At 39.9% G+C, this 27,372-nt stretch overlaps 1 protein-coding gene across 4 annotated transcripts in view; it reads left to right on the forward strand.

The window, feature by feature from the left end:
- Nucleotides 1-2,396: 2,396 nt before the first annotated feature.
- The window catches only part of LOC112981027 (uncharacterized), a 110,899-nt gene continuing 85,923 nt past the window's right edge, over nucleotides 2,397-27,372 (forward strand). For all 4 annotated transcript variants that reach the window (XR_010391629.1, XM_026096317.2, XM_064520388.1 and 1 more), the window contains exons 1-8: nucleotides 2,397-2,602; nucleotides 12,401-12,451; nucleotides 14,638-14,798; nucleotides 16,345-16,415; nucleotides 18,416-18,581; nucleotides 19,548-19,685; nucleotides 20,567-20,756; nucleotides 21,762-21,889. Coding sequence is in view for 3 of the 4 variants with exons in the window: in XM_026096317.2 (XP_025952102.2) it covers nucleotides 2,581-2,602; nucleotides 12,401-12,451; nucleotides 14,638-14,798; nucleotides 16,345-16,415; nucleotides 18,416-18,581; nucleotides 19,548-19,685; nucleotides 20,567-20,756; nucleotides 21,762-21,889 (927 nt within the window). In the remaining variant the exon portion in view is untranslated. The remainder of the gene's footprint in view (nucleotides 2,603-12,400; nucleotides 12,452-14,637; nucleotides 14,799-16,344; nucleotides 16,416-18,415; nucleotides 18,582-19,547; nucleotides 19,686-20,566; nucleotides 20,757-21,761; nucleotides 21,890-27,372) is intronic.

The following is a 27,372-nucleotide window of genomic DNA, read 5'->3' on the forward strand; positions in this document are numbered from 1 at the left end:
GTGGAAGTCACATAAAAGTTACATGTTTATGTCCCAAATTTATCTAATGATTGAAAGAGTGATAATGTTATTTTCCTGTAATTTCGATCCCTTAGATATTTTTCACTGAAAAATATCTGGAACTCCTTTGCGTAAAATTTTCAGTTAGAATACAAGTAAATCCCATATAGATACGGCTGTACTTGCATACCAGTCACCAGTAGGGAAACAATCGTTATTAAATACAATGTTCAATGGGAAACATTCCCTATTAATGATGTAAGGTTATCCTTCATGTTTATTTTTGTTTTGTTTTGTTTTTTGGTAGATCTGAGGCAATATGCCTCAGCAATTTTTCTTGCTGAGATGCAGAAAATCCAGGATGGCAAGGTTAGTACAACTTTGTTATAATGCACTGAGTTTTATCAACAGGTTAACTAAAATGTTGCTTAATAAGCCTTTTGAGTTGTGAACAAACACATTTTTCCTCTGATTATAGACACAGAAGTGGCATACTGACTTTGAGCTCATACTATCTCCACGAATCAGTAAGTAAGGGGCATGGACCACCTGAAATCCTCCAGTGCTGCATGACAAGTTCAGAGCAAGTCTTCCCCTCCCACCACCTTTATTAGCTTTCCAGGTTGACATAGCTTTCTGTTCCACTGACTCTGTTATTTCCATTACCATTATTTTTAACCAACAGAACTTGCCCAGTGTTCAGATTTAGTTAATTCTGATGACATGTGAGCCAGAAGGAAACAAAACTTGTTTTGTCATGCAAAGGGGATCAGGAACTGCTAAAATAAATAAGTACCAGCTGAGCCTACAAGAAGGGAGTTGTTAAGCAAGAGCAGAATGGTTTCAAGAAGCTGCTATTTATTGCAGTGTTTGTGAAAGCACTGCTTACCATCTAACCACGAGTTCTCTGTGCAAGAAATTGATTGTCACTTGTGTACTCCAAAACAGTTAATTATTCTTAAAAACTGAGGAACAAAAGATTAATAATGGAATATACTAGCAATAAAAATGTTAGTAATAACATTTAGTGATAAAAATTTTAAGTGAGTACTATGACAAATGTGTATACAGTTTAAGTGTGTAGTTCAAGTGAGCTGTATCTTACGGCAAATTAACCTTTGCAGAATTTTATAAAGAAAAGTGACACAATGTGATATAAATTCATTATCTTAGGATGACTTTTATTTATTTATTTATTTTGTGAGGTGAATGCCCTCTTGCATAATGTTCAGTTTCTTTCTATATGTGATTCGCAGGTGTTTTATTACTGTCTCCAGCCAGGACACCAAAACATACATGGTGAAAGCTGCTGATTTCAAAGGAAGTGCTCCTTATACTCTTATTTTTTTTCATGCTCATGAATAATTGTTTTTGTTTTAACAATCTGAAAAGCTAGTGTCTGTTTGAACAGGTGGCTGTGTGGTTTGGAGACATTAAAAGTAAGTCATGCACAAGTCTAGAGTGAGTGGGAGGGTTTTAAAAAGTCCTGTTACGGTTGGCTGTTTTGCTTCATACAACTCCTTGGTATTTTTTATATTTTTTTATATATATATATATATATATTTATATATATATATGGAGGGGGTTCCTGAGGATTATTGCATTAATGGACTATATGGCAGACATTGCTATAGGGTCTAAAACCGTTGTGTGAATAATCTGAAGCTGCCAGTGGGGGTTTCGTGGGAGCTTTGGAAATGTGCACCCACGCCGTGGCTCCTGCTCGCCGCGACGGCAGGCGGCCCCGTGGGATAGACAGGTGCTGGGGCTGGAGGCTGTTTCTAAAATATTCAGTACTGGGCATCGGGGCCCCCTGCACCGTGTGGGCAGCGTCAGAGCCCTCAGTGCGAGCTACGACCACCACGGTGCTGGCGAGGAGGCCGTGAAGGGGTATCGGGCAAGCCAGTGAAGCCTTCTCACCTCTCTGACTTGTCTAGGTGTGTGTATGTAAGTGTGTGCGTGCGTGTGGAGCTGTCGGGAGGCTCCTTATGGCCTGCAGCCTTCAATCTTCTGAGAGAAGATACCAGTATTATTATTTTTATGGATGTGGGAGTTTTTTTCCTTCTGCTGGCATACGGCCTTTGCATCTCCTGCTTTTCTGGAGGGTAGCGTAGCCCTGAGACACCAGTACGTCTGAGTAAACCGCTGCTGTGACCGGGTAACAGCAGCAGGAAGGGGCTGTACCCCTGCTCTGCGGTACCACCCCTCGCTGCCTTGCATCCAGCGGAGGAGCTAGGAGACGGGGCGAAACGCCCTGGAGCAGAGCCGGGGCCTGTCCGAGCCTCCTGCTGCGGGACAGGCGTCGCCTCCAGTCACGGGAGCGGCGGGGGGGGGGGGAGGCTGCGCGGCTCCCTCCCGCCGGCAGGAGGCGCCGCGGGGCGCGGTCACCTGGCGGCCTCGCGCGAGGCCGGGCGGCGCGAGGCGACGCAGCCGTTAGGGCCCTGCGGGCACTGCCCCCCCCTCCCCTCCCCCGGCGCGGGCTGCCCCCTCCGCCATGGCCGCCCCTCACGGTGGCGCTCGCTTGTGGCAGCCCGGCCGGGGTCTCGGCCCCCCTCTGCCAGGGGACGGGCGCGGAGCGGGATGGGGGCCTTGCCGGTGCCAGGTGAGGGGCGAGGGGTTGGCGTTGGGCCTTTGGGGGGGGGGCGGCGACCCGCGGAAGGGTGCTTTGTTGATGACGTAATTTAATCCTGGTAAACGGTTCGAAAAGTTTAAATGTCCAACAGTGCTACCCATACTCGTTTTTTTTTTCCTTCAGTGATGTCAGTTTCTTTAGAACATTTTTTCCTAAATTTCTGTCTTTTTTTTTTTTTTTTTTTTTTTAATTCTGAAGATTTCCTGGGTGGGTCTCTCTAACTGCCTACTGCCCATTTTGGGGGCGGTTTCCCCCGCCTCCTCTCTCCCCGCACCGCCAGCTTGTGGTGTGGCAGTAACAGGATACGTTACATTTCTGTAAATGTTTTGTTGTAGGGTCCAGAAATACTTAAATCCACCATGGTGCTGAGTGGTTACAAAAACATGCGTGTGGGACTTCAAGCACTGATATGTTTTTTAAATGGACTACTTGAACCTCTACGCTTAGGCTAGACTTGGAATTTCTTTAGTGCCGTGGGTGTCACGAAAACCCTCTGGGAGCGTGTGGGCCAGAGCCCATCCCTGCGGCAGCCCCAGTGCTGTTTGGAGCCAGGGCCAAGGGCCTTCTCCTCCTCCTTTTGATCCTTAGGGTTAAATGCAAATGTTTTAACAATAATGTTAATTTAAAAAAGCTCACAGGACCTTTACAAAAAAGACCTTACTAGTCTGTTAAGCCTCAGATCTCATTGGCAATTGCAGTGTAGACTTTTCAGACATAGAAATAGTTGTAGAGAAATTAAGTGATCTGTTCACACTGTCATGTTGAATAAGAAACAGTCCCGAGACACTCTTTCAAAATGCACTGCAATAACCACTAAGCTGCTCAGACTCATCAAGGATATTAAAAATATTGTATGTATGTATTTATTGAAATGAAAACTGGAGAATTATTTACTGTTTGTTGCCAGTGTTCATGGACATCCTTATTTCATTTTGTCCAAGATGGTATTTTGCTTTCAATTCATTTTATAACCTTAAGCACAATAACCTTTAGAATGGATGAATACTTTTTTCAGACTTGCCGCCAGCACAAGTCTCCTGAGCATCATTAAACTAATGTGTTTGCAGAACTTGTTCCTAATTTTCCTGGGCATTTAAAAAAGTAGAAGTAAATTATTTAGGAAAACACTATATTGGAAATTTCTCTTTAGGAGCTTTTTTTGTTTGTTTCTTTGGGGGAGATGTTTTATGTTTTAAGAAAATGGTATTTTGGGGAGGTAGAAAAATGCATTTGAAAGACATTGGGCTCATTTTTCAGTTTTGGACTTGCATCCTTTACTTATCAATCCACTTGAATGAGCGAAGTTAGTCAAGTACACAAGATACTAATGATACGTGCTTTATCTTAAAGATTTGGCTTCCTCATGCATTTAAGATTCTGATGTAAATCCAGTTATTAACTATGAAGAATCCATAGTTCTTAACTATGATATTTAAGTGTGAAGGGCCAAAGTCTGTGATATACTGAGAAAAGTTGTTTGGAATGAGTTTGACAAAAATGCCTCAGAGTTTTGTTTATGAATTTCATTGTTTTTTATAAAATTATTGGTAGGTTTATGAAACTGTGAAGATAGAAATTGAAACAAACTCAGATGCGAAAGTATTTGTGTATGCTCGCACACCTATAACAATGTATTTTTCTTTCCTTTTTTAATACAGTTTACTCACTAAAATTGGGAACCCTAAAGCTGAAACTTAAAATGCAAGTTTGATTATTTTGGAAGGTGTGATTTACAGTTGTAACTGAAAAAGCAGAGCAGGGCAATTCGAACATAGTAGAAAATTAAAGGAAATTACAGGCAACACTGAACTCTCTTTTCGAAAACATAATCACCTCTAAGACAAACTCCAAATCCTTGAGCTCTGCTCTGCTGTTGGGCCATGTTGACATTGATGAGTTCTAGCAGTTCTGTCTGCATTGAGCATACCTTGGGATCAGAGCCTAAAAAAGATTATGAATGTTAAACCTTACTCTAAGGACCTGAACTTCAGCTCTTTGACTCTGAATTGTAATCTATTGAAATGTAATCCATTCTGTTTAATTCAAAAGCATTCAATTCAAAATGATTAATGTTTTTACATACAAAGTAGCCGTATCTGTTATTTTTCATGGATCTTCTATGTCAGTATTCAGTCTGTGGTTCATTGTGCTATTTATTACTGACTTTTGATGCTCAGTTTGGTATCAGAAGGGGAGAAACACAGCTACATGCTGGATATTGGATCCCTGACTAATGTCTGAAGCTGGACCCGTCCTGTTCTCAGATGTCCAAAGATCACTGGTCACTTCTGAACAGCTGCCACTCTGTTCTTACAAACCTTTAAGATTCTCTTGACTCCATTTGTGTGTATTTTGTGTCTGCATTTATTTTATCCTTTACATTTAACAGGATTACTTGTGCTTCGAACTAATGTATGTGTAACTATTTGCAATAATGTCCACTATTTACTAGTGAAAACTCTGTTGCTCCGGACTCGAATCTTTTCAGAAAGTTTGTTTGCTAATCCTTAATGAGAACACTTCTACTATGACGCACCATCCATTGTAAATGCTTTATTTTTGCATGAATGTGTTGTTACTGTAGAAATAGTGATAAGAATGCCAATGTCTGTAGCTAAGAATTTCTCTTAAAGCATTTAAAACATGGGTCTTTTAAACACATCAGTCCTTTCTAAAAGCCGTTCGGAAGAGGACCAGTTTTCTTAGTGCAGTCCCCATGTAACCTCCTAGAAAGGTGTTTATTCCCCCTCTCTTGCTGCGTGATTGGACACTATGTGCAGTACTGTTGATCTCTGTATGTACTGCAGGCCTGAGGCATCCCAAAACCCAGTGTGTTTCAGGCCTGTGAGCAGTAGATCTGACGCTTTTGCCATCTGGTTAGTCCCTGCTTTTGTTTAGGGGATTTGGAGCAGAGGCTTCCCTCCAGGGCAGTTTGTACAGCTTCTTCCTGGCCACCCTGTTTCTTAAAGCTCCTTCCTTGTGTCCTATGCCCTGTATGAACTCCTTTGGGTGAAAATTAAAAATGTAATTGAAAGAGAAAATTTGGTTAAAATGTTCTTAATGACAAACTCCCCAACACTGTGAGGAAAGTCTAGCTGTTTAGAGAGAACAAGGTTACATGCTTAATTCATTGAGGTGTGCTTATGCTTAAAATTAAGAACCTGTTTATGTACTCTGCTGGCTCAGGACACTGGTGCCATACATGAGGTTAACATACACTAAGTGGAAAACTTGCTATGAGGTGTCTCATGCATTTTAAAAGGAGCTTATATTGGCCTGTCGAATGGATCACAAATGTCCTCTGTAATAAGAGAGTAAGGCTACGCAGTGGGATCTCAGCACGTAAATGCCGCTCGTAAGTTGCTGGTGTTGGGCTGTGCAATCCGTAGGAGAGTCATGATAAGGCAGAAAGCCCCTTTAGTACCAGTTTTGATATTCTTACTGGCTACAGTACAAGTTTTGTTCTACTAAGTTACTCAGTGAAAGCTGTATGAAGTACATTAAACAAACTTATTATATAAAGAGTAAAAAGATACTGTGGAGAACAGGCAACAATAGTTACTAAGGGGAAAAAGAGTAGGAATTTGTCACGATATAGCAGTTTATCTGTAAATTCATCATGTTTTTATATGCATCCACAAATACTAGCTTTTGTGCTTACATCCATAATTTCTGATAGTAGACCAAGAGTTGAATGACTGCGGGATTATTTACCGAACACTTACTGTGCCCAAATGGGCTCGAATTTTAAAATGAAAACTCGTAATGAATATGAAACTATCTGAGTGACTCATAGCAGAGTAGAGGAAAACAACAAACCCAACAGGCTGCAAGATTTCTGCAATGAACTCTGTGAAGCAGTTTCAAAGTCAGTTTTAACATTCCGAAAAATTACAGTGAAGACAGAAAGAGGCTTTCTCATATAACACTTTGGCTTGGTAAATTCTACTTTTCCAAGTCCTGCAAGATTTTGTATCCAGTTTCAGACCTGAGCCCTTGCTGGGTTTGGCATTTGGTAGATCTTGAGTTTTGCTCGAGGCACCCATCTTTTATCATGCAATTTTTTATTAACTCTTTAGACATGATTTTCTGTCTCTGACCTTTGGTCATTGATCTATGCAAAGTATATTGAGAAGCTGTGACAACACAGACTAGTTGGGGAGTGTGGCACCAGTGACTGAGATTGTTATCTGTGATTTATATTTGTGTGTGTTGTTAAACCAGAGGCTTGTGGTTAGAGGTTAGATGTGACAGAGGGAGAAAATAAATCTTTGCATGTCCAAAGCAGAGAAAATCTTGGAGTGCCTGAGTGACTGCGTTTGACAGGGCCTCTGTGGCATAGGTGTTCAGCAATCCTGTTTGTGTTAAGGATAAGCATGGGAAGAGGTTGTTGGGGAAGAGAAATGACAAGTACCCAGGAAGATCTAGAAGAATGTGGAAGCAGGAGATGGATAGTGAGTTGTGCTCAAGCAGGAGTGGAAGGGAAGGTCTTTACCAGAAGTTCAGTGAACCCCGGAAGACCTATGTTTGACATTTTGTAAAAGCTTGATTGCTACCAGATGGACTATAGTTCAGTGTTTTTGTGGGTTTTTTTAGGCAAGCTTTCAGACCTCTTAGATGTGGGACTTTGGTTGAAGGGATGGGCTGCACCCTGTGAAGCTGTTTGCTCCTCATGGCAACACCTTTCTTCCAGCCCTAAAGCTTGTGCCCTTATCTTCTGTGCTTTTTGGTGAATCAGCAGGGAATACTTGCTAAAGCAGTCTTTTTCTTTTTTTTCCTCTTCCCTGACATACTTTTAACCTTACTAACACTGCATGGGATTGTTCTGGTCATTTGCTATAATTTGTTATCTTGTGGTACTCCATTATATTTCCTTGAATTTTTGGTTAATTTCCGACAGGTTAATAATGCACACACTTTTTCACTCTCTCTTCCCCTCTCTGAGGGCAACAAGGCTGAAATGCAGGTAGAGCTTGGGTGAGATGTTTCTGTGTGTCCATCTACCTCTCTCCTTATTACAGCTATGCATCCCCCCCCCCCCCCCCCCCCTGCCATGGGCTCCCCTGCCAGAGCCCCTCCCCTGGCTGGGAGAGGGGATTTGGAATAGGGAGCTCCTGCTTTGTGAAATTTTCTTTCACTGCCTTGCTCAGAGGTGCCTTGGAGAGGAGAACTGATGTGATTTTCTTAACTTCTGGCCTGAGGTGGTGATTTCGATGGTCATGGGGCTGCATTCAGTCATTTTACTCTGTGCTGTTGTGGCAGGAGCTTCAGGGAGTAAGTAGAAGAAATTTTTTCCTCTGCTAAGATGCCTGTCTCTTAATGTAAAATACTTCTGCATAGGAATGAGCTCACTAGCAAAACATCTGGGATATTGTAAATTATGTTACAGCTTGTAGGTCTGCAGTGATTCTTGTTGCAGCTTTGTCTTGATTTTCAGCGTAGCGTAGCAGATTGCTTTACTGAGCTCTCCGGGTTGCACATGGGCAGGTGGGAAGGCACCCTCCATTTAAATGAGTGCAGTAAATAGTGTATCTTCCTTCAGTGTTCCTGGGGAAGGCAGCAGAAACAGTGAGATTGTGCTAGCTAATTCATTATCTCAATTGAAAATAACATGTGAAATATTTGTGATAGTCTGGCATTCTAAAATTGTGCTCACTAGCATTGGAACATGAAGGATTCTTTAACGAGTGAAAAGTTCATGAAAATGCTACTCTTGTCATCTGAAAAGAGCTCACGTGCATACTGCTTTTAAAACAAAAATAAATGATAGAAGAAAATTTAAAACTTCAAAAAAGCAAAGCAAAGAGGTCTAAATTTAGACACCTTAACAAAGTGCTGATTGTTAGTAGTGCTCAGCCTACCATAGTGTCTGTCTGTGATAAACATGTTTAAAAATCCTGAGCTGAGAGTGCTCTTGAATCTGGTCCTGAAGATGGGTGCAGATCTTAAAAATCTGACGCTACATAACAGAAATGATTTTTCAAAGTTTGTTTACCATATTTATTTCAAAGTTTTTGAATAAGGTAATACTGACTTCTTGTATGTAAAGGCTGTTAGCTTACCACTAACTTTTTCCACCATTTAAAAGAGAAGGGGGAAGGTAGATAGCCCCTTTCTTACCTGATCCATTAGATACTTTGAGAGGATTTTTTTTTTCCCAAGGAGATTATGAGGTTTTCTGGTTCAAATGCAGTGCAATTGGAATTTTGAAGTTAATGCATATGTGCTTTTGTGTATAGATAGGTGTGTTCATAAAAATTAATAGCACAATGATAATTTTCTTATATTGCATGATCTGGACTCTGCATACCAGAAAATTTTCTGATTTTGCAGATATCTGTAGCACTAGGATCAAGTTTCCTTGAAAATAACATGTTCTTTCACACTTTTTTTTTAAAGTCAAATCTGAACTTCCACACAGAGAATTAGTTCTGCAAAATTAAAAGGTGTGTTCAGTGGGAGAGAAATATAGATGTGGAGGTAAAATCTTTTCAAGGGAAATATAATTCTGTCCTCCAGAAACTTAAAATTTTATTTGGGAATAAAAATGTGTATGGATTTGAGTGGATGCTAAAGGAACAAATGTTTTCTTATTTTTGTTCCAAAACCAGTGCATTCCATTCTGAAGTTTAAGAAAAGGGATCAAGAGAATGCAAAATATGACTCCAATCAAATAATACAAATGTGGGTTTTTAAATGCAATAGTTTGACGAAAGCGTTTCCTCCAGGCATATGGTGCATACAAAATACATAAAAGCACAGAAACAGAATAAAAAGGCCTTTTGTCTCCAGTGGGTGGCAAAACTAAGGAATATTGAGATGCTTAGCTACGGCTGAACAGGAAGGTTTATTAGCATATAGTATAGCATAGATTTGGGAGGGGCAATTATACTTACTACAGATCTTCTAACTGGAAGGTTTTATTTTAAAGAAAGCTTTATAAATAATGGCAAGTTAGGGCTGAATGCTTTTATTAGTACTAATTAATAAAACCTTTTATTATGGGTATTAATAAAGTAAAATAATCTTTCACTGTGGTACATGCAAGTGCCATATACTTGAAGTGCAGCAATATCATATGCTTGATTCTGGCTGTTCCTTGTATGACACAGCAGTGGATATGAGCAGCTGATCTGACAGCTTTTGCAGTGTGCACGTTCCTGTTGATGTCTAGGACTTGGGGTAGGTGGTTGAGGTGAGTGCCAGAGAGTGCTAGGAGTGCGGGTCCTGGAAGGGGGAGGCTGTGCGTGCATGTCATGGGGCTCCTCTCTCAGTACTCCTTTAATTCAGCTCAGGTTTATCACGGAAGTTCCCAAGGGACTGAGACCACTAGGTCAGTCTTCAACTATCTTCAACATCCTATCTGTGCGTTTTCCAGAGGTGAAAATGATCTCTGGTGGTTTTGGTGAGCTGGCTTTTCACTTGCTGAAGTCCGGTTTGTATCAGGCTAGCCTCCTGAGTGCCTAGACATCATGCTTGTACAGGCAACTGCCGTGATTGCACGGGAATTAGACACCTCAAATTTCGCTGTTGCCTAATTTCTCTATGAAAACATTTTTTCTTCCAGTTCATCAAGTACTTGTATGTCATCTAGTAGTGCTTGAAATAATTAGATGAATGTAATCCTGCCAGGCTTCTTTAAGGTCATTCAGTGTCAGAGCATTCACATGAAACTTGTACTAGCTTCCAGCGTGGATGTTTGCGTACAGAGCAAAGAAGGGAAGCGGAGGCTGTGTGTGCAGTGCCCTGGCTGTGCCTCCCGCTGCTGCTGTGCCCAGCTGGAGCCAATCCACCTCTGGGGGTAGGTGTGTCCTGCAGTCCCTCGAACTCCCTGCTCTCTCTCTGAGAGTCTGAATGAAAGTTATGCTGGAGAACACATTCTCCAGGGTTAAAGGAGGTCTTGAGAAATGGCCAGCCTTGACTTGTGATGTTTAAGTGTTTGTTCCTTAGTTTGCTGGTGCTGGAAGAGATTTTCTTCAGCAGTAAAGCTTGCTCCTGTTCCTGCCTTAAATGATACTTCCGATCTCTTGAATGGCCACATGCAATAAAAATCTCAGCTTAATAAAATTTTTCCTAACTGCAGTAAATTAATGTAAAAGCCTGTGGTTGTGAAGTATGGCATATAAAACGTGTATTTCTTTTTTTTCTTTTTCTTTTTGATTAAGAATCCCTGTTAAGTAGGCATCATTTGCCTTTGCCGAACACAGAACCTTGCTTAGTTTAAATGCTGATGAGAATATGCAGAAGTGGGAGAATGAGGACCTTAATTTCTTTCCTTTTCTTTGATAATCCATGATATTATTACATTTCCGTACTTGATAAATATGCAGAGGCATGTCATTCATATGTGCTGTGTGTGGTACAGACATATGGAAAGCAGTGAAAGCAAAGTCTAGTCCCAGTGTACTTAGTAGCAAAACTCTCATGGATTTTTTGGGCCAGGCCTTGGTTTCTGCCTGGAACAGCTCATTGAATAGCTAAGGCTAGTGAGCTACAAAGGAAGAAGAGGAGGGTAGAATTGCACTGACCTTTTGTGTGTTAATGTGTCTTGACTCTGAACATGAATGATGTTTAGCTCCTAAATAATTGTCTCTAAGATGTTTCCATAAAAAGAGAATACCTAAAATTTCACACACCCATCACCCACCCCCAACTTTGTGTCCATTTCTACCTGTTCTATCTGGAAGCTATGGAATTAGATTACAAGGAAGAATAATGTTACATAGTTTTTAGAGAATATGAAAATCAATTATGGAGGCTGCTTCAGTGAAAGTGTTTCTTCCCCTGCCTCTATTTTATGTCCACATTGTTTATTTTCTGTCAGTGGATGTAGAACTTTATTACTACAAGATACTGCCTGCAGAATGTTCTGGTGTGTTAATCACAACAGATATATTCACTGCTGGTTTAACCTGTCCGTATTTGTTATCCTTCTAACTTAGATATAATCAGAAAACTTGATCAAAGTTATCTTTTTGGTTAGGAGGGATGTGGGATGAATGAAATCTGGAAAACAGTAACATAAAAATTAGGAAGTTTATCCAGTCCTGTGGGTTCATGAAATTATTTGGAAGTTCTGAGAGCCATGACAGAGTTTATAAAAGACTTGTTCTTTGCTTCTACCACTTTGAGTCGTCTTTTTTTTAGATTAAGTCATTATGCACTAATAAGTCTCTTTTATGAAGGAGAACTTTATGAATGACACGAAATATCCTAGTTATTGTTTTCTTTCTTCTGTGAGCTTTTCATGTCTTTAGGGAAGAAAATGGAGAAGAAGAAGAAAGAACAATGATAAATAGACATATGTCTGCATAAAAATACACATTTCAGTGCGTATTGACTGAAACAACAGCCTTGGGCGTCATCTGTCCTTCTCTTTCCCTCCCAAGTGAGCTACAAAGGAATCCATCTCTGATCACTGTGATGGGCTCCTTTGTCGGGAACATGCAACCCCCAGGCTCTTGCTCTTGAAACTGTACCTAGATGTCACATTAGGGCAAATGGTATCTCTGGTAATACAGAATAGATAAGAATCTTTTGTAACAAATGCAAAGGCGAGCCTTAACACCAAGCTGTTGGATATGATCTGTGTGACCTGCTCTGACATTATAGCCCTCAGGATAAATACACATGCCTGCCCTAAGACATTCATATGTTGCTTCTTAATGTTTCATGTTAGGTTCACTGTAATTGAAAAGCAGCAATGTATGTCATGAGAGCTGCACACAAATTTTCAATGCCCTTCAGTAATCTTACTTCTTGTTGCAGGATCTTTGGAGAGTTTAAGCCATGGAGCTTCCTGTTTTGCAGAGTGTGTAGGTGAGTAAAACAAGATGGTATTCAGGCCTTGAATGTGATAAGGAGGGAGGGATTTGAAATCCTACTCCTCTTCAGCAAGGATGTTGTGTTAGAAGAATGTTACTTATGTCTGAGCTGGATTTGACTGTTTGTGGAGTCATCTGCATTCATGGTAGTAGCTGAGAAGTTCCACTGAGCTTTACCTGGCATGGGCCTGCCTGAAGTTCACATTCTGTGAACCCTCATAACTCATTAAAGCTTAACAGGCTATTAAACTAATGCAGGACAAAAGCCAGCCATGCATGAATGTCTCTTTTCCAGTACCCAGTGTTAGCTCCTTCTGCACTGAAACAGGCATGAAGACTTCTCCTTCAATGGGCAGGCACAAAACTTCTTTTTTGTAAAGGGAGGAGCAGACAGAAACACTGGATAGTGGACTGACCTGGACAGGTTTGGTTAGATTGGCTTCAGGTGCAGTGTGTAACTTAGGCTTCTCATTCACGTTGCCAGCAGGTGCCTGAATATGCACGAGTGCTTTTCAGTGTAACAGAGCGGGTGCCCATGAGCATTCAACTCCCAAGGAGATCTCATCCTGACCTCTTAGCTGCCTACCCAGATAGTGTCACTCAGAGACCCTTTGCTTGCTTAACCCATCTCTGCATGGGTTCATCATTCGAAAGTGCTTGAGTGTCTCTATGCTGCTGTGAGGCAGAGAAAAGGAAGCTTGGTATCATGGAAGCCACAGTGGTTATTTTTTCCAGGTGTTGCCCTCTTCACCTGAGGCAAGAGAGAATATTTTCCCTTCTCTGCAGTTCAGCAATCTCAATTAAGGCCATACTATGACATCTTATCTTTTAAGAACATGGTATTAGTCACAGTCTCACACACCACCACCACCAAACCTTTTTGCATCGGAGGTATTATGTCTCTGGTCTTCTCATCCTTTCAGGATTAGTTCTTACCACCTGGTTTAGAAGAGAATCTCCTTCCAATAGAGGAATACAGAGACTATGTGACACACATCAGAGTGTTTGCCATTATATTCACTAGATGACAGTGCTGCCCATGGACACTCGACAGGTCACTGCAAGAGCTATTTCAAATGACATACCCTACAAGGGATCTTTATACTTATGCCTGTTCAGCAGGACATAATTGCATGGGCAGAAAGCCAGTTTATACAGTCATGCAATAGTTACATCCAAGCTTCTTGACAATTTAAATTGGATCATTCATGAAGTGTCTGTAAAATGGCATCTTTTTTACTTGCTTGTGTTTCCACCGTCTCTATTTTCTACAAGTGTATTTTACATAAGTGTATTAATTATACGTTGTACCATTATAGAGTGAAGGTGGTCCTAAACTCCAGTCTATGAAAATACTTGTTAGGATGTATTCCATACCATGTGCAACTTATTGCCTCAGCTTGATTCCACTGAAAGTACTGCAGTACATAGCTCAGGATATAGTCATGAAATTCTACTTTAGTATTGATCATAACTGCAGACTTGGGCAAGTTTTCATCCTTATTTCCTTAAGTTTACACAGATGTAACAAAAATGATTTCTGTAGTCTGACTTCTGATCAATGTCCATATTAGTGGAAGGAGATTAGGCTCCTTTCCATATGGTATTCATCTTCATACAAATACAAATATAATCTCTGTTTTCAAATGCCTGCATTTCCTCAGCCCAGGTCTTCTAGGGCTGGCTTTCAGAACTGAAGTTCTTACTTTAAAAGCACTCATGATTTAATTTGTCTGCATACATGTAGCTTACAGCACAGATGAATTGCATGTAGTGTGTCAGAAAATCTTTGTCATCTTGCTGTTGTGAAGGTCCTGCTTTGCTGTCCTTTGGAAGGTGTCAAAGGAGCATCATGCCGTGGGTGCATTACAGTCCCTTTCTGCTCTTGGAGATTAGACTCCTGCCTTGATGGAAATTGTCAGGTTATGTGCATAGGAGAGAGCGAAATTCGTTTCACCTTTCATGTGGGAGCTCTCTCTAGTATGCAGTGTGCTTTCAGAAACCCAGTTCTTTCTATTGTAAGTCCAAGTGGGTAGGGAACATTTTGAAAATCCAGGTCCTAGTTTATCTGCTTTCAGTGGCCAACATATTAAAAACAACAACAAAAAAAGAAGAAATAGGGAAAAGAAAGCCTTTGTTTTCTAACAGACTACAAAAATGTTTTTGTTGTTTGTTTCCTAGGACACAGTGCATTGTACTTCCCCAAAGGAGCCAGATACAGCTACAGGTATTCAACAGTCACCACCACATTCCTACAGGGAAGCATTTACAAAAGCAGTGGTATATCTCTGGAGAGCACAGTGACCATTGAGGCATTGGGGACGTGCCAGATGGTTTTGAAAGTGAGTATTGTCATAACATCTGAGCGACTGGAATGAGCTGACATGAAGCTGTGTCTGTCTTTAGGATTACTCATACATTTAAAATACTTTATTTTCTTGTATTTAAAAGCCAGTTAAATTCTTGGAGTCATTTTTAGAGTTGCAGAATTGCTTTGATGCTACACAGTTTCAAATTAAGTATATGTATTAGCCTATTTTAAAGGACAGATAGCACAAATCATTTCTTTTCCTAAATGGAACAGCTGTTTCACTGTTTTGTCATGTGTAGAACAGAACTGGAGATGAAGCTAGTCCCTTCGAAAGGAGTTTGATTTATTTTTAAGCATTTTCATATCTTTTCATATCTGTAGCAGTAAATTAAAAATAGCAAAGCTCTTAAAGAGAACTCGAGTAACTTCTGGGATCTGTTCGATTGGTGCCATGCCTAGCATTGTATAAAATTTAGTTTTGTAATGCTCCATTGATCTTGATGGGAGATCTCTGTCCCATTGACAGAGCAACAGGTCAGTTTTGAATTACAGACCTTTTTCTGAGATCAGCCCTGCTATGGGCTAGTTTGAGCACCACATTGCCTAGCAGGGGGAGCATGGAAAATAAACTTCTCTTGCCTGCCTTAGTTTTCCTTCAGGTTAACAGAGAGGCTCAGTCATGGGTTCTGTGCAGCAGAGCTGTGAAGGGTGTGTGTACCTGTATTCACGTATGTACAAGGCCAACAAAAAATAGGATAGTTACCTATGTAACATAGGCATATAAATAGAATTAACTGGCCAGTGATCCCATGATTTTACATGAAAAGTGAGAATTTGGGTGAACCATCTTCAGACTGAATCACTCTCTCTGCTACCTTGCAGTATCAGTGGCCAGGCTCCCCATCTTCTAGGTCTTTATTTTAATTTGAGGCCTCCTGAAATTGACAAAAGAATACACGGTTGGATGCTTGTCTTTATTTAAAATACATATAAAAAAGAAAAAATGACCAGCAGTTGCAGTCCATATTGCAGGAGGCAGAGTCACCGTTCTTGCTCTTTCATTTGAGAACATTTCTTCCTGACCACAGCCAGCCAAATTGCAAGTACCTTAGGAAATTCTGTAATAAACTCAAACATATATCTTCTCCTCTGAATTCAGTAACAGTAAGCTATGAAATGTCTACTGAACACTGGGCACTTTTGCCAGGTTTAGTCTCAAAATTCTACCAACATGGTGTGCTTTTCCACCTCTGTAGAAAGGACTTTTGTTCAGCCAAGCTCTTACTTTCCCCCAGAGTAGCTAATTGTGGCTTGAAACTAAAAGGGATGTAGTAATGCCATATAAAATGCATTTAATAATCTGTGAAACTTCCTCATAGAAGAAATTATGAGGAAATAGTCTCAGATATGCATCCTGGGCCTTTGGTGGCTAGATGTAACTTGGGCCTTTGGGGCTGTGTAGATTGCAACACTGAGGCTTTTTTCGTAGTCTGCTTGTTCTATTTACATGTCCTGTGACAGAGTCCACAAGTTCCTCTTGAGAGTGATATTTGTTGCTGTATAATCTTTATTTCTAGGTGCAAGATGTACAAATCAAGAAAACTCTTGCATCCAGAGTGGAGTCTTTGAAGGAAATGGACAGTCTAAGGTAGAAAAACTTCTAATCTGGCTTAGTTCTTGGATTTTTTGAAGCTATGTGGTTTAGCAGCACTTTAGTACCATTTACTGTATGTTTTGTACTCTATTTAGTTTTTAGCTGTTTGTTGAAAAAGCAAGGATCAAGGAGCGCCATGAGCAAAATGAGGGCACTTGGTCAGATTTTTTTGAATCAAATTTTCATCCCTTTTATATGTGAAAACATTCAGAGAATAGACAATTAAAATGATGATGGGTACAAATTATCAGGTATCTAGCTGGCTAACTGTGTAAATGGATAGCTCACTAGTTATCTGAGTTGCAGTTGTTACTTATACAGACTCTTGAGTTTTGAAAGTGCATTTCAAAAGGTTTTGTTTTGAGGGAGACTTTATTCCTCAAAATGCAAAAGGCTCTTTTTTCTTCCACGATATTTAAGTTGCATTTATTTTTCTAATGTCAACTTCTCCCTTTTATGTTCTTGTTTCTGTTTTTTTTGTTAGCTCATTCATAACAGTCAGTGTGTAGCCTTCTGACTTGCAAAGATATAGACATTTGTGAAGATTCCTATACAAAAAGGTCTCTTCAAACTATGGAGGTCTGGTATTTTCCCAGAGATCTGATGCTTCTTGTGTCATTAAAAAAAGCAGTTCTGTTGTCTGGTTAAGCTGAGCCTGGTAATCTCCCTCTTTGTCCCGCCACTTAGATTCTCAGCCCTTAAAGAACAATGAGAACTGAGGTAATTGACTCAATTCAGAGGGTAAAAAAAGAGCAAGTTTGGAGTAAATGCATTGCTTTTTATATTCATCAGGAAAAGCTTTGTGTTCCACAATACGAGTGATGCTGTCAAAGTTCAGATCATTTGAAGTTACAGACATATCTTCCTCTACAAAGGTTTTTGTACAATTTTCACAGAAGTAAGAGCAGTTATGTCTTGTTCTCTGTAGAGAAGCCAAGAAGGGAGGTAGCAAAGAAAGCATTCAGTGGAGCTTGACTAGTGATAATGATTATTCAGACCAGCAAACCTTATTAGCATTTGCCTCAGCCTATTGTGAATGTACCATGGTCTGGCTTGTCCTGTGAACATGCATGTAATTTCCACAGATAGTAATATAAACAACCATAGTTGCCTAGGACTACAGAAACCCTCATCCGATGTGTGGTCTCTTCTTCAGCAAAGACTTTATCCAGGTGTCGGTGCATTAAAAATGTTTTTTCTCTTACATTGCCTTTATCCCACTATTGGTTAGACAAATAGTTCCACAGTTAATGTGCAGATGACCTGTGTATCTCCCTTTGTTGGAGCTGACCACTGGACTACTGTAAAATTCTTTTCCTTCCTTTGAGTCATTTATTTTCCCCCCTTTTAAAAAAATTCCTTATAATCAAAATACATTACATTAAGGATGCAAATCAGTGTAAAATGTGGTCTCTTGCAAAAGTAGAACTCTCTGTACTCTCAGTAGGCAAAGCTACTGGGACAGAGAGTAAACTGAAAACAGAGAGTGGGGTATAACATTTGGGATAGAGGCCAAGTGAGTATACCTAGCAGCGAAAGGAAGATATTAACCATGGATTGATTGGAAAGAAGTTGTTTTTGTGTATATCAAAGCTGAAGAGGAACAGTAGAGAAACATGCAACTGAGATATGCTTTACCAAGGCTTAAGGCACCCTGAATCATAAAAAAGCCTCCTCATTAAATGAAGTTGCTCTCTTAATGGCAAAGATTCTGGTTTTATGTATAATTACTTGTAAAGAGTTTCCCAGGACTTGGCCTAATTAAGTGGTACAGTTTTTGTAGAAGATGCTGTGATTACCTTGATTAGCTTTTTTAAAGAGATTTTAGAGTCAGGATGAATTAGTGAAGAGTAGAGGTTTGTTAAAAAGAACAGATAGAGGATAAAACAGATCCATTGTGGGGGAGTAACTGTTCATAAAAATCTAAGTCTGATGTAATAAACTGACTTGCAGCCACTGTTTGAAGCAAGAAATGATAAACTGTTTTATTGCAGAGAAATACTAGAACAGCATCCTCTCCACTTTTCTTTCTATGATGGGAAAATTCTAAAGCTCTGTCCTGTAAGGAGTGAACAGACTTGGGCGCTGAACATCAAGCGAGGTATTCTTAGTGTCCTGCAGACGTCACAAGCATCCGCCGCCAGTGGAGTCATTGAAGAGGTGAGAGTGTTGATAGGGTCATGCTCTGGGGTGGCTGTTAGCCCTTGTGTATATTAAGTCTACCCTCTTTTTAAGTAACTGAAAATTATTGCCACTTGGTGACTAGTCAGCAGCCTATGATGGTCTGATTGCATTTTATAGAAAATGTTATTAATTCACCTATAATAATTTGCATTCTTGTTTGGAGTTGGAAACCACTACTTTGTTACCCAAGGGACAGCTGAGTACTGCAGAGTTTTCTGAGGAGGTGTTGTAACACCAGGGCTTGAACTTCACCTGTGCTCTGGGGAAGGAACAATTTTCATAAAGGGGCTGATAGCATAGCCATTGAAGTAGCAGGAGTTTTTTCATCGATTCCAGGAGGCTTTAAAATCAGGCCTCTCAAAGCTCTTGAAACATTCTGTTTTGAAACTCAAGTTTTGCTGTGTTACACTGAAATAGTAGTCCAGAGTACCCCATCGTAGTCCACATTTGTATGAGTGTACCTGAGATATCTCAATGGCTGTGCTTATCCTGTTGTGAAGAGCAGTGACCATCGACAGGGTGTGCACCCTTATTCTCATGCTACTGCTACCTACTAGTGTTTAAATAGATGTTTCTCAGTAACACTTGGGACATCCATATGCAATTACATTTTTTCTGAGTAGAAATGCTTTTCTGAGTTAAGGCTTCCTTGGAAACCCAGAAAATATGAAATGAAAAATGATCTGACTCAGAATAACAGAATGAAGTTTTAAAAAACAAACAATCCAACCCTGGATCTTATAAAATGTGACCAACGTCTTTTAAATGACAGGCCTTGCCCTGTTTTTTGTGGCAAAGCCAGTTACCTGCAAGGGAGAACTTAGTTCTCCGTGCCATTGTTATTATAGCAGAGCAATGATTTTAATTCATTGTAATGGTTCATAATCCCTGCTTGTATTGTGTGTGTTCCTGTATGATTCAACATTGTATGTTTGCTACTAGATGGATATTCTGGGAATATGCCCAACAAGGTATCAGAGAAAAGGTCCTATTCTTGTCAAGACAAGGGACTTAAACCTCTGCTCTCATCGGTATTCTGCTTTTACTTCCGTGCAGTCTGTTGCTCTTCCTCGTATGTCAGTAAGTGTTGGGGAATGATGCTGATTCTTCCACAGGTCCTTTTAATTTCTTTGAAGGGTCTAAGTACCACATTTGCAATTCCTGTCATGTGCTTCTGCTAGTGGGAGTGTTTTTGATAATGTAAGTGAAAACATTTTAAATAGTCTTACATGCTCAATTACATTAGTGTGTGTCTGCCCAAACTTGAATCTTTAGCAAAGTAATGTTGAATGTTATTGTCCATGTAGTGCCTGTGTCACCAAACTTCTTTTTAATGTGAATTTGTGTAGTAGCTGGTGGTATAAATGCAACACACTGTTAGGCACCTGGATTAAACTCTGTCATTAAAATATATTATGCTTATAATGATAAACTAAAAGTAAAATTAGAGAGTGAAAGGGAGGATTAGAGAGATGTGGTTGAGAGAAAGACTCTTGTGTAAAGTATGTTATTTTTAGAAAACTTTGGAAAGATGTAAACTTTTCTAAAAGCAAAACTTACAGCTTTCCACTGTTTATGTCAAATACAGTCAGTATTTCTATCTTGTGCCATTTTTATTAGGTGAAACTTACTTGTATTGTACTAGCTCATCATCATTTACCAGCCTTTTTTTCTCAGCTTTCTGCTGACTGGAAAGACTTACTTAACACTGGTACTTTGCAGACTTAAATCATTTGAGGCCATTTAACACTGAAAGTCGGTAACAGTTGCATTTCAGTAAAAGATAGCATAGACTGAAAATAACGAGCATATTAACCTTCATGCTCCAGGGGCTATCAAAGATCTAGGCAGGAGAATTCACTATGTCACAGAACTGGAATTCTCCATGAAGTTGGGAAAGAAAGGATTGGGCAGATTGACATAGGTATTAAGGCTTTCCCTGAAATACTTGTCCTTCTCAGTCTGAGCAGCAGATCCTGTCATCCAAACTGGAATGTGTTCAGACCTTTAAGGATGGAATCCTGGCAGAGGCCAAATGTACTGAATCCAACCTCGTTACACCATTCTCTAAGAAGGGAAGTGGGGCAAAGACACAGACACAGTCTTCACTGAAACTCTTTCAGGTGGAAGCAGAGACACTGTACAAAAAAGGTAACACAGTGTTTCTACTAAAGGTAAATTAAAATAATTTCCTGGAAAAAACTTGGGACTGCATCTTGCCTGTGAGAACTCTTTTTGTGCCAGATATTTCCTTTCACATGTTAAAATATGTGAAAGGGGATGTTTGTACTGACAGTTGCCCTTTCTTTGGAAATTTGGGGCCTGTAAGCTGGGTGGATCTCCAAAAGTGATAGATTTCCTGAATGGCCAACCCTTTCTCTGTGTCTTTTTACCCACTGATTCTAGTCATCTTGCATGCAATTGTCTGTGGACATTTCCTAGTTTGTTAACAAATGGGGCCCAAATAATCGTAAGTCCTAATGGAATTCAAAAGAATATATCATGTCTGAGAACTGTTTCACTTTTTGCTTCCTCTTCACTCTGTGTCCCCATAGGAGAAGAAATTTACTGATGTTAATGGGAAGCTTGCTTGAGAAAAGGTTTAAAGATTGAGCTCTAAACTTTGAGAAACATTTTATTTATGTATATATGCCTATAAATTCCTTTTTTTTAAAGGAAAACCCTAATTTCCGGAACACTTTTTGTTATGCTGACATAAGATGACAAGATTCTCCCTTGTGAAGAAGTTAAGAGCCCAACCATTTATTTTTCTTGGCACCTAGATCTCCTATTGAGTTTTTGGTAGTTTGGGAATGTAGGACTGGATGGGTAATTAGAATAAATTAGAAAGAGTGATGAACATAAAGTGGTAGGGCCATTGTTATGGGCATATTGATGTAAAATGGGATTTTTTTCATGTGCATCTTTGTTTTGTTTCTCTGACTCTTTCTTCCAGGCCACATTTGCCTTTAGGCAACATTCTCAAATTCAACCTGACTGCAAGCATGTTTATTCATTCCTTGGTTTTACTGATACTAGAGTGATTCTTACATGTAGAAATAAATCCTGAGAGAATAACTTTTCCCTATCATTTGATGTTAGCCATAGCAAATGGCCGGCAACTAGATATCTGATTTCTCCTTATGTTTTTTTCAGTGGACTCCAAGGATCTGTATGTGACCAACATGCTGTATGAAAGGGAACAAACTGAGAGACAATTCATTGTAAAGGAAGTGACTGAATTAGTGCAGAAGCTCTGCTTAGCACATGGTGTGAGACTGGAGGTAAGCTTTTTCATATAACCTCAGTTTTCTAATGATGCCCTTTGTGCTCTGAGAGTTCTCCTACACAGATAGGGTGACTTCCAGCTGAACATGTTTAAAATCACAGTGGCACTAGTACTGTTATCCCTTCATTATCATTCTGTAATCCATAGCAACAAAGCCTTGAGAGAAGAGATGGGCCCTCACCTGAGATTTAGGAGGTCTAGACTTTCCTTCTTGTATCTTGGGGTTCAATATATAAGCATTGTACTACTACAAAAAAGATCATTTCTCTGGCAACCCTACAATCTATGATACAGCAAGAGAAAGAGGGAGTAACAGAAGTAGAAGGAATACAGTAATAGAAGGAGGGAGATAGACTGGTGCAGGTGTTATAGCCACAAAATTATGGAGGTCGCTTGTTAATTGACTGGGTGGATCCATATTTGAAAATAATTTGAAAAATAAATAAAGTACTCTCTGACTCACTAACTGGCTGGCTTCTTTCTGTGTACCTTTTTCTGTTGCTTGCTTTCTATACTTACTGCCTTTGTTCTCCAAATATGATCCACATGAATCCATATGATTTAACTGCATATTTTTATTGTATCTTTAGCTGTAATATACATAAACTGTACCTTACCTCTTACCTATTGTCCATCCTGCTAATTAGATTAATAGTGGCCTCTTATTTGGAATGTTTTGAAAGAATAACTGCTTTGTTTGTGTGAGAGAAGTTCAGACACTTTGGTGAGGCAGTAAACTTTATGAATATATAGTTTAATAGTCATAAAACCTTAAGTGCTGTTCCCATTTGTGGAGCATGTACTTTGTTCAGTTGACTTATGTATGCTTTTCAGATTATTGTATCAACTTAATACACAGGTGTTAAAAAAAATCTATTTGTATTATTTTCCTGTATATCTATAAGCTAAAAAGTTTAAAAGCTGAAAGATTTTGTAAGATAGAATTTATGCATAATAGTTGAAATGTCTCCAGGTTCTGTTGTTGTGAATCAGGCTTTCAATCCCTATTCCAAGCTATTTGGAATAAAGGAAGGGGAAGCAGAAAGGTATGTCTCTTTTGTGCATTATGTACGTAAAGCTCAGGGTGAGTATTTACATTAGCATTTAAAATTGCCTTAAACTGCTGGCCCTGTGGTTTGCTTAATATTTAAAAAAAAACCTACCTAACTCTTGAAGTTGAAAGAGTCCAAAAAGATGTTGTTAAACATAATGTACATCTCCAGTGTCTTGAGTTATTTCACTGTGGATTCACTTGTGGATTTGTTCTTAGACATGTCAAAGGGATAATGGCTCCATGTCCTTTCTCTGTTGGTAGTTATATGACAATGTAGCATAGGCCCAGTTCTAAGAATCAGCAGGAGTTTGTCCTAAGTAACTCTATATATTCCTTCCAGTCATTACTGGGAAGCCAGATCAGGAGACTATTAAATTCTGACTATGTTATACGATGAAGCAAAAGCAGTTTTTTTGTGGAGAAATATTAGGAGTTAGTAGGTGTTACTCCCAACCTATTAAATGGTGATCACAGCCTGACCTTGTATCACAGCCTAACAAAGACCTACAGGAAGAGAAGGTGGCAGGAGGCCTTTCTGGGTCATGTTCTATGGAATAGGTTTCTCTCTTTGAGTTGCGAGTCTGCCATGTTTTCAGCTGCATACTGGGGAGATTGTGGCTATAGAGAGCTAACAGAGCCATAAAAACACAGCCATAAAAGTAACTCTGCTGATATAGAATAAAAATAGCCTCTTTGGATACCATAATGCTTAATTCTATGTGGCTGTCATTGTAACAACAGTATGTAATGGCATTTAGGAAAAGATTGTATGGGCTAAATACTATTTGGAAAGTGTAGCAAAAAAAAATTGCAGTTGACCTGAGAAACTTTCTCTAAATCCTGCCACATTTTGAATGCTCATAATTCAGTGTCTTTGAAGGAATGGTAGTTGGTTATGTGTCCCCCCCAGTAGCAGTGGGATATCACTTCTGTCTCCAAAGAGGCCCACTGCCTTCTTGTGTGGGAAATTTGTTTTGTAAATTGCTAAGATTAACACAAGTGGCTGCTGTCTGTGCCATTGCCTAAAAGAGAGGTGAATTATTCATCATATGCCTGTCCCAGCACAAGATTCAATTGGTGGTTAGCTGTTTTCACTGTTCCAGGGTGTTCCTTCTGTGTGACAAGACATTTCAAAGAGGATCTGTATTATCCCTCATTCCAACCAATACTGTGTCCTTCGGGCGGGAGCTATGGGAATGCCCACCGTGTTACCTGGGAGACAGCTCTGCTATTAGGCATGTATAGCTTGTTTGTCCCCTTATTGTCTGGCTCTGAATGAGGCAAGATTATGCATTTTATTCAGGACACAAAAATAAGAATAAATGGAAGGGAAAATCCCCAACTCCAGTGAAAATAGTGAACAGTGGAGAAAAGGGGGGTGGAGACTGTGTCATTCCCGAGGAAGCAGTTGTTTAATTTTTTAATGCTGTTATGAGACAGGATTGAATTTCAATGTGGATGTAGATTAGCTAATGGACCATTAAGTGAACAAGCTGCATACTGACAAAGAATGGTCAAAGGAAAGGGGAGAAGTGACCCTCACTTGAGAGAGGTTTGAAGGAAGGCTGTCACACAGCTTCTGCTGGGCGTTGAATTTACATTTGGCTGGCTAGATTTTGGTGCTGAATTGATAGCTCTGGTGAATGTGACTCTGTATTCATTAAGCAGGAGCAGTGTGGGCAAAGGTATGTCAAGTTCACTCTGCCCAGCTCCTCTACTTCAGTCTGACCCAAAGGAGCTGACCTTTAGGGCATAGTCTCTTCTCACTGCTTGTTTTTTGGATAAGACATTCTGGGGGCTTGCTAGTCACTGCCACTCGGGGTGTTACATTTTGGATGTTTCTGACTTTCAGCTGTAGGGAGCATAACAGAATTTTTCCCAAGTGAGGAGGCTGTTCTGATTTTTGAGGTGAATGAAGATAGTATAGTTACATCAATGATGCTGCTTTTTGAAATTAGACTCTCTTTTTCTGTATGACTATGATAATGACTTTGCTGGGAGCAGAAATCTTTGCCTGGTGTGAATTGGAGAATTGAATATTGGGAATGGCCTGTTAGATCACTTAATTTGATCTATGACCAGCACAATTTCATCTTACTGTGCAGCTGTTGTGCTTTGAATATTCCATATTCATCAGCGGACTATTCCATAGTGTAACAATTCTTTGTCAAGAAAGATATCGGAAAGCTGAAATGTGACCTCCCATGTTGTCATCCACTGTTACAGTACTTGGGTACTTGTCCAGATAACCTCTGCCCCTTTGTTTTATGTGATTCATGCATTGGTACACTATCAACATGTATTTTCTTACCTGTTGTTAGGTGTTGCCAAATCTGGTAGCCTGATAGAGGTGAGGCTGCTCTGCTGCAGCTCTGGCTTCCTAGATCCAGCCAGTAGCGAAGCTGAGCATGCATTCCCAGTAGGCAAGCACACACACAAATACACATACACATACACACACCGCTGGCCACACAGATCAACACAGACGAAAACCACAGCACTCAGGCAAGCATAGATAGCAGCAGTGGCTTCATCCTGTTCCCCTCTCTGGCTGATCAAGATGAAAGCCCATTAATGGAAAATATAAATACACACATATACAATATGGGTCCCTTCAGTAGCTGGTCTTAGACTCTGTCTAGCTAGTAGTTGGCTCCCAAATGCCAGATCTCCCCAGTTACTGGCATCTGAACAAATGACCTCCTGAGGCCCACAACCCACTCTGCTGATACTCAGACCTGCTTGCACATAAACACACTGTGGATCTCTCCAGGAACGGGTTCTTCTAAATATCCCGCAGTAAGTCTTGTACAATCCCCAAATGCTGTTCCCCTGCATCCCATAAAAACTCCTGTACCGCTTGCAGTAACCCCTCTCAGTCTGTAAGGTGATCCAAAGAGCCTCTTCTGTTGACTTAACTTGATGGGTTTCACACCTGGACAGTGGGCTGATTGCTCACCAGTAATAACCCTGGAAGACCCAGGTCAGTTTTCTCCGATTAGCTTATTGGGTTCCTCTACCTGTCATTGATCTTCTGTGCTCTTTTCTGTTTCTGAAGATTAGCCTTTAATCATATAACCTCATGTGTATCACTTTAAGTAATCTTTTGTTGTAAGTAGGCAACTCTGCCTAGTCCCCTATCTTATATTGCTGCTTTTCTCTAAGCTTTCTTGTAAATACCTTCTAGAAATGTGACATCCCAGCAATTCAGATGTGCTCTCATCTGGCAAGCAACAGCAACACAAACTGGTCTAAATCAGGGCTCTTGAAGTCCTGTCCTTCCTGCCCCCAGCCACATGATCCTGATATCTTCTCATGTACTGGCACTCATGCCATCAGATGGTGAACTGAGTCTGCTGAAAGCCACCCCAGGAAAACATAGTCTGTAGTTTTCTGCTGTGTAAGTGTGGAATTACTATTTTAATTTTGTGATTTGAAGACTTGTACATGCAGTGCTAGCCTTTGTATTTTTCTTTCTTCTTGTCTGTTACATAGCCCTTTTGGCTGGTGTGCTTTTTGTCCTCACTTGTTTACGCAGCACCTCTTAACTCAGTACCTGAAATCAAGGCTGAAATAAGGTTAACTGGAAAGGTAAGAAACCAGAATAAGAAAGAACTGTTGAAGTGCAAAAGGTAGGAAAGTAATGTCATGGGACGGAGAGAGTAACCATAGTTGGTCAAGCACTAGACTTCAAGGAAGGGAATGCGTTGCCTCCGTTTGGTTTCAGACTTGGTCTTTAATTCAGGGAAACTGGTAGTTCTTTAACATATGTACAGTTGAAAAAAGAAATCAGACAGCTGAAAACTGCAGTTAGTGTAGAGGAGGATTTTGTAATTCCAAAGAGTTGTATTAAATTTATTGGAGAGGAGGCCTCATACGCTCCCTGAGAACATACATTAGAAACATAAATGTGTTCACTGAACACATTTTCAAAACAACTTCCCTTGTGATTACATGGGCTCATACTTAGCAGCAAATAAGGTGTCAAGCTTTCAAAGGGTAAGTGCTTGTATGTATCATAAATAAAGATGCTTTTACTGGGAAACATTTTACTACTTTACCTTCCAAATTAAAGTATACCATGTTTATGCTTTCCGTGGATTTTTTTTTCCATAGAATTGCAGTAAATCTACAGATAAAAGGAAGAACAAGCTTCTGTCTGGAATAAAAGCCAGGCTTCCTTATGTTTTATTCAGGGAATAAATGGGAATGGAAATGGGAGAGTGGAAGCCAAGTTTGCATATAGTTTGTCACGATGAAAGTACAAATAAAGGAGTTTGCAATGAGGTTATTGTTTAACTGACAGCCTGGTTGCAGTGCAACCTACCTTAAAAGTAAAAACAGCCCACTACACCAGGCAGTTCATTTGAAAGTTTTATAATTATTATGAAGTAAAAATAGCTGTTTCCCTGCTAAATCTTTTA

Source organism: Dromaius novaehollandiae, chromosome 14 (assembly GCF_036370855.1).
Source record: "Dromaius novaehollandiae isolate bDroNov1 chromosome 14, bDroNov1.hap1, whole genome shotgun sequence".
NCBI lineage: Eukaryota > Metazoa > Chordata > Aves > Casuariiformes > Dromaiidae > Dromaius > Dromaius novaehollandiae.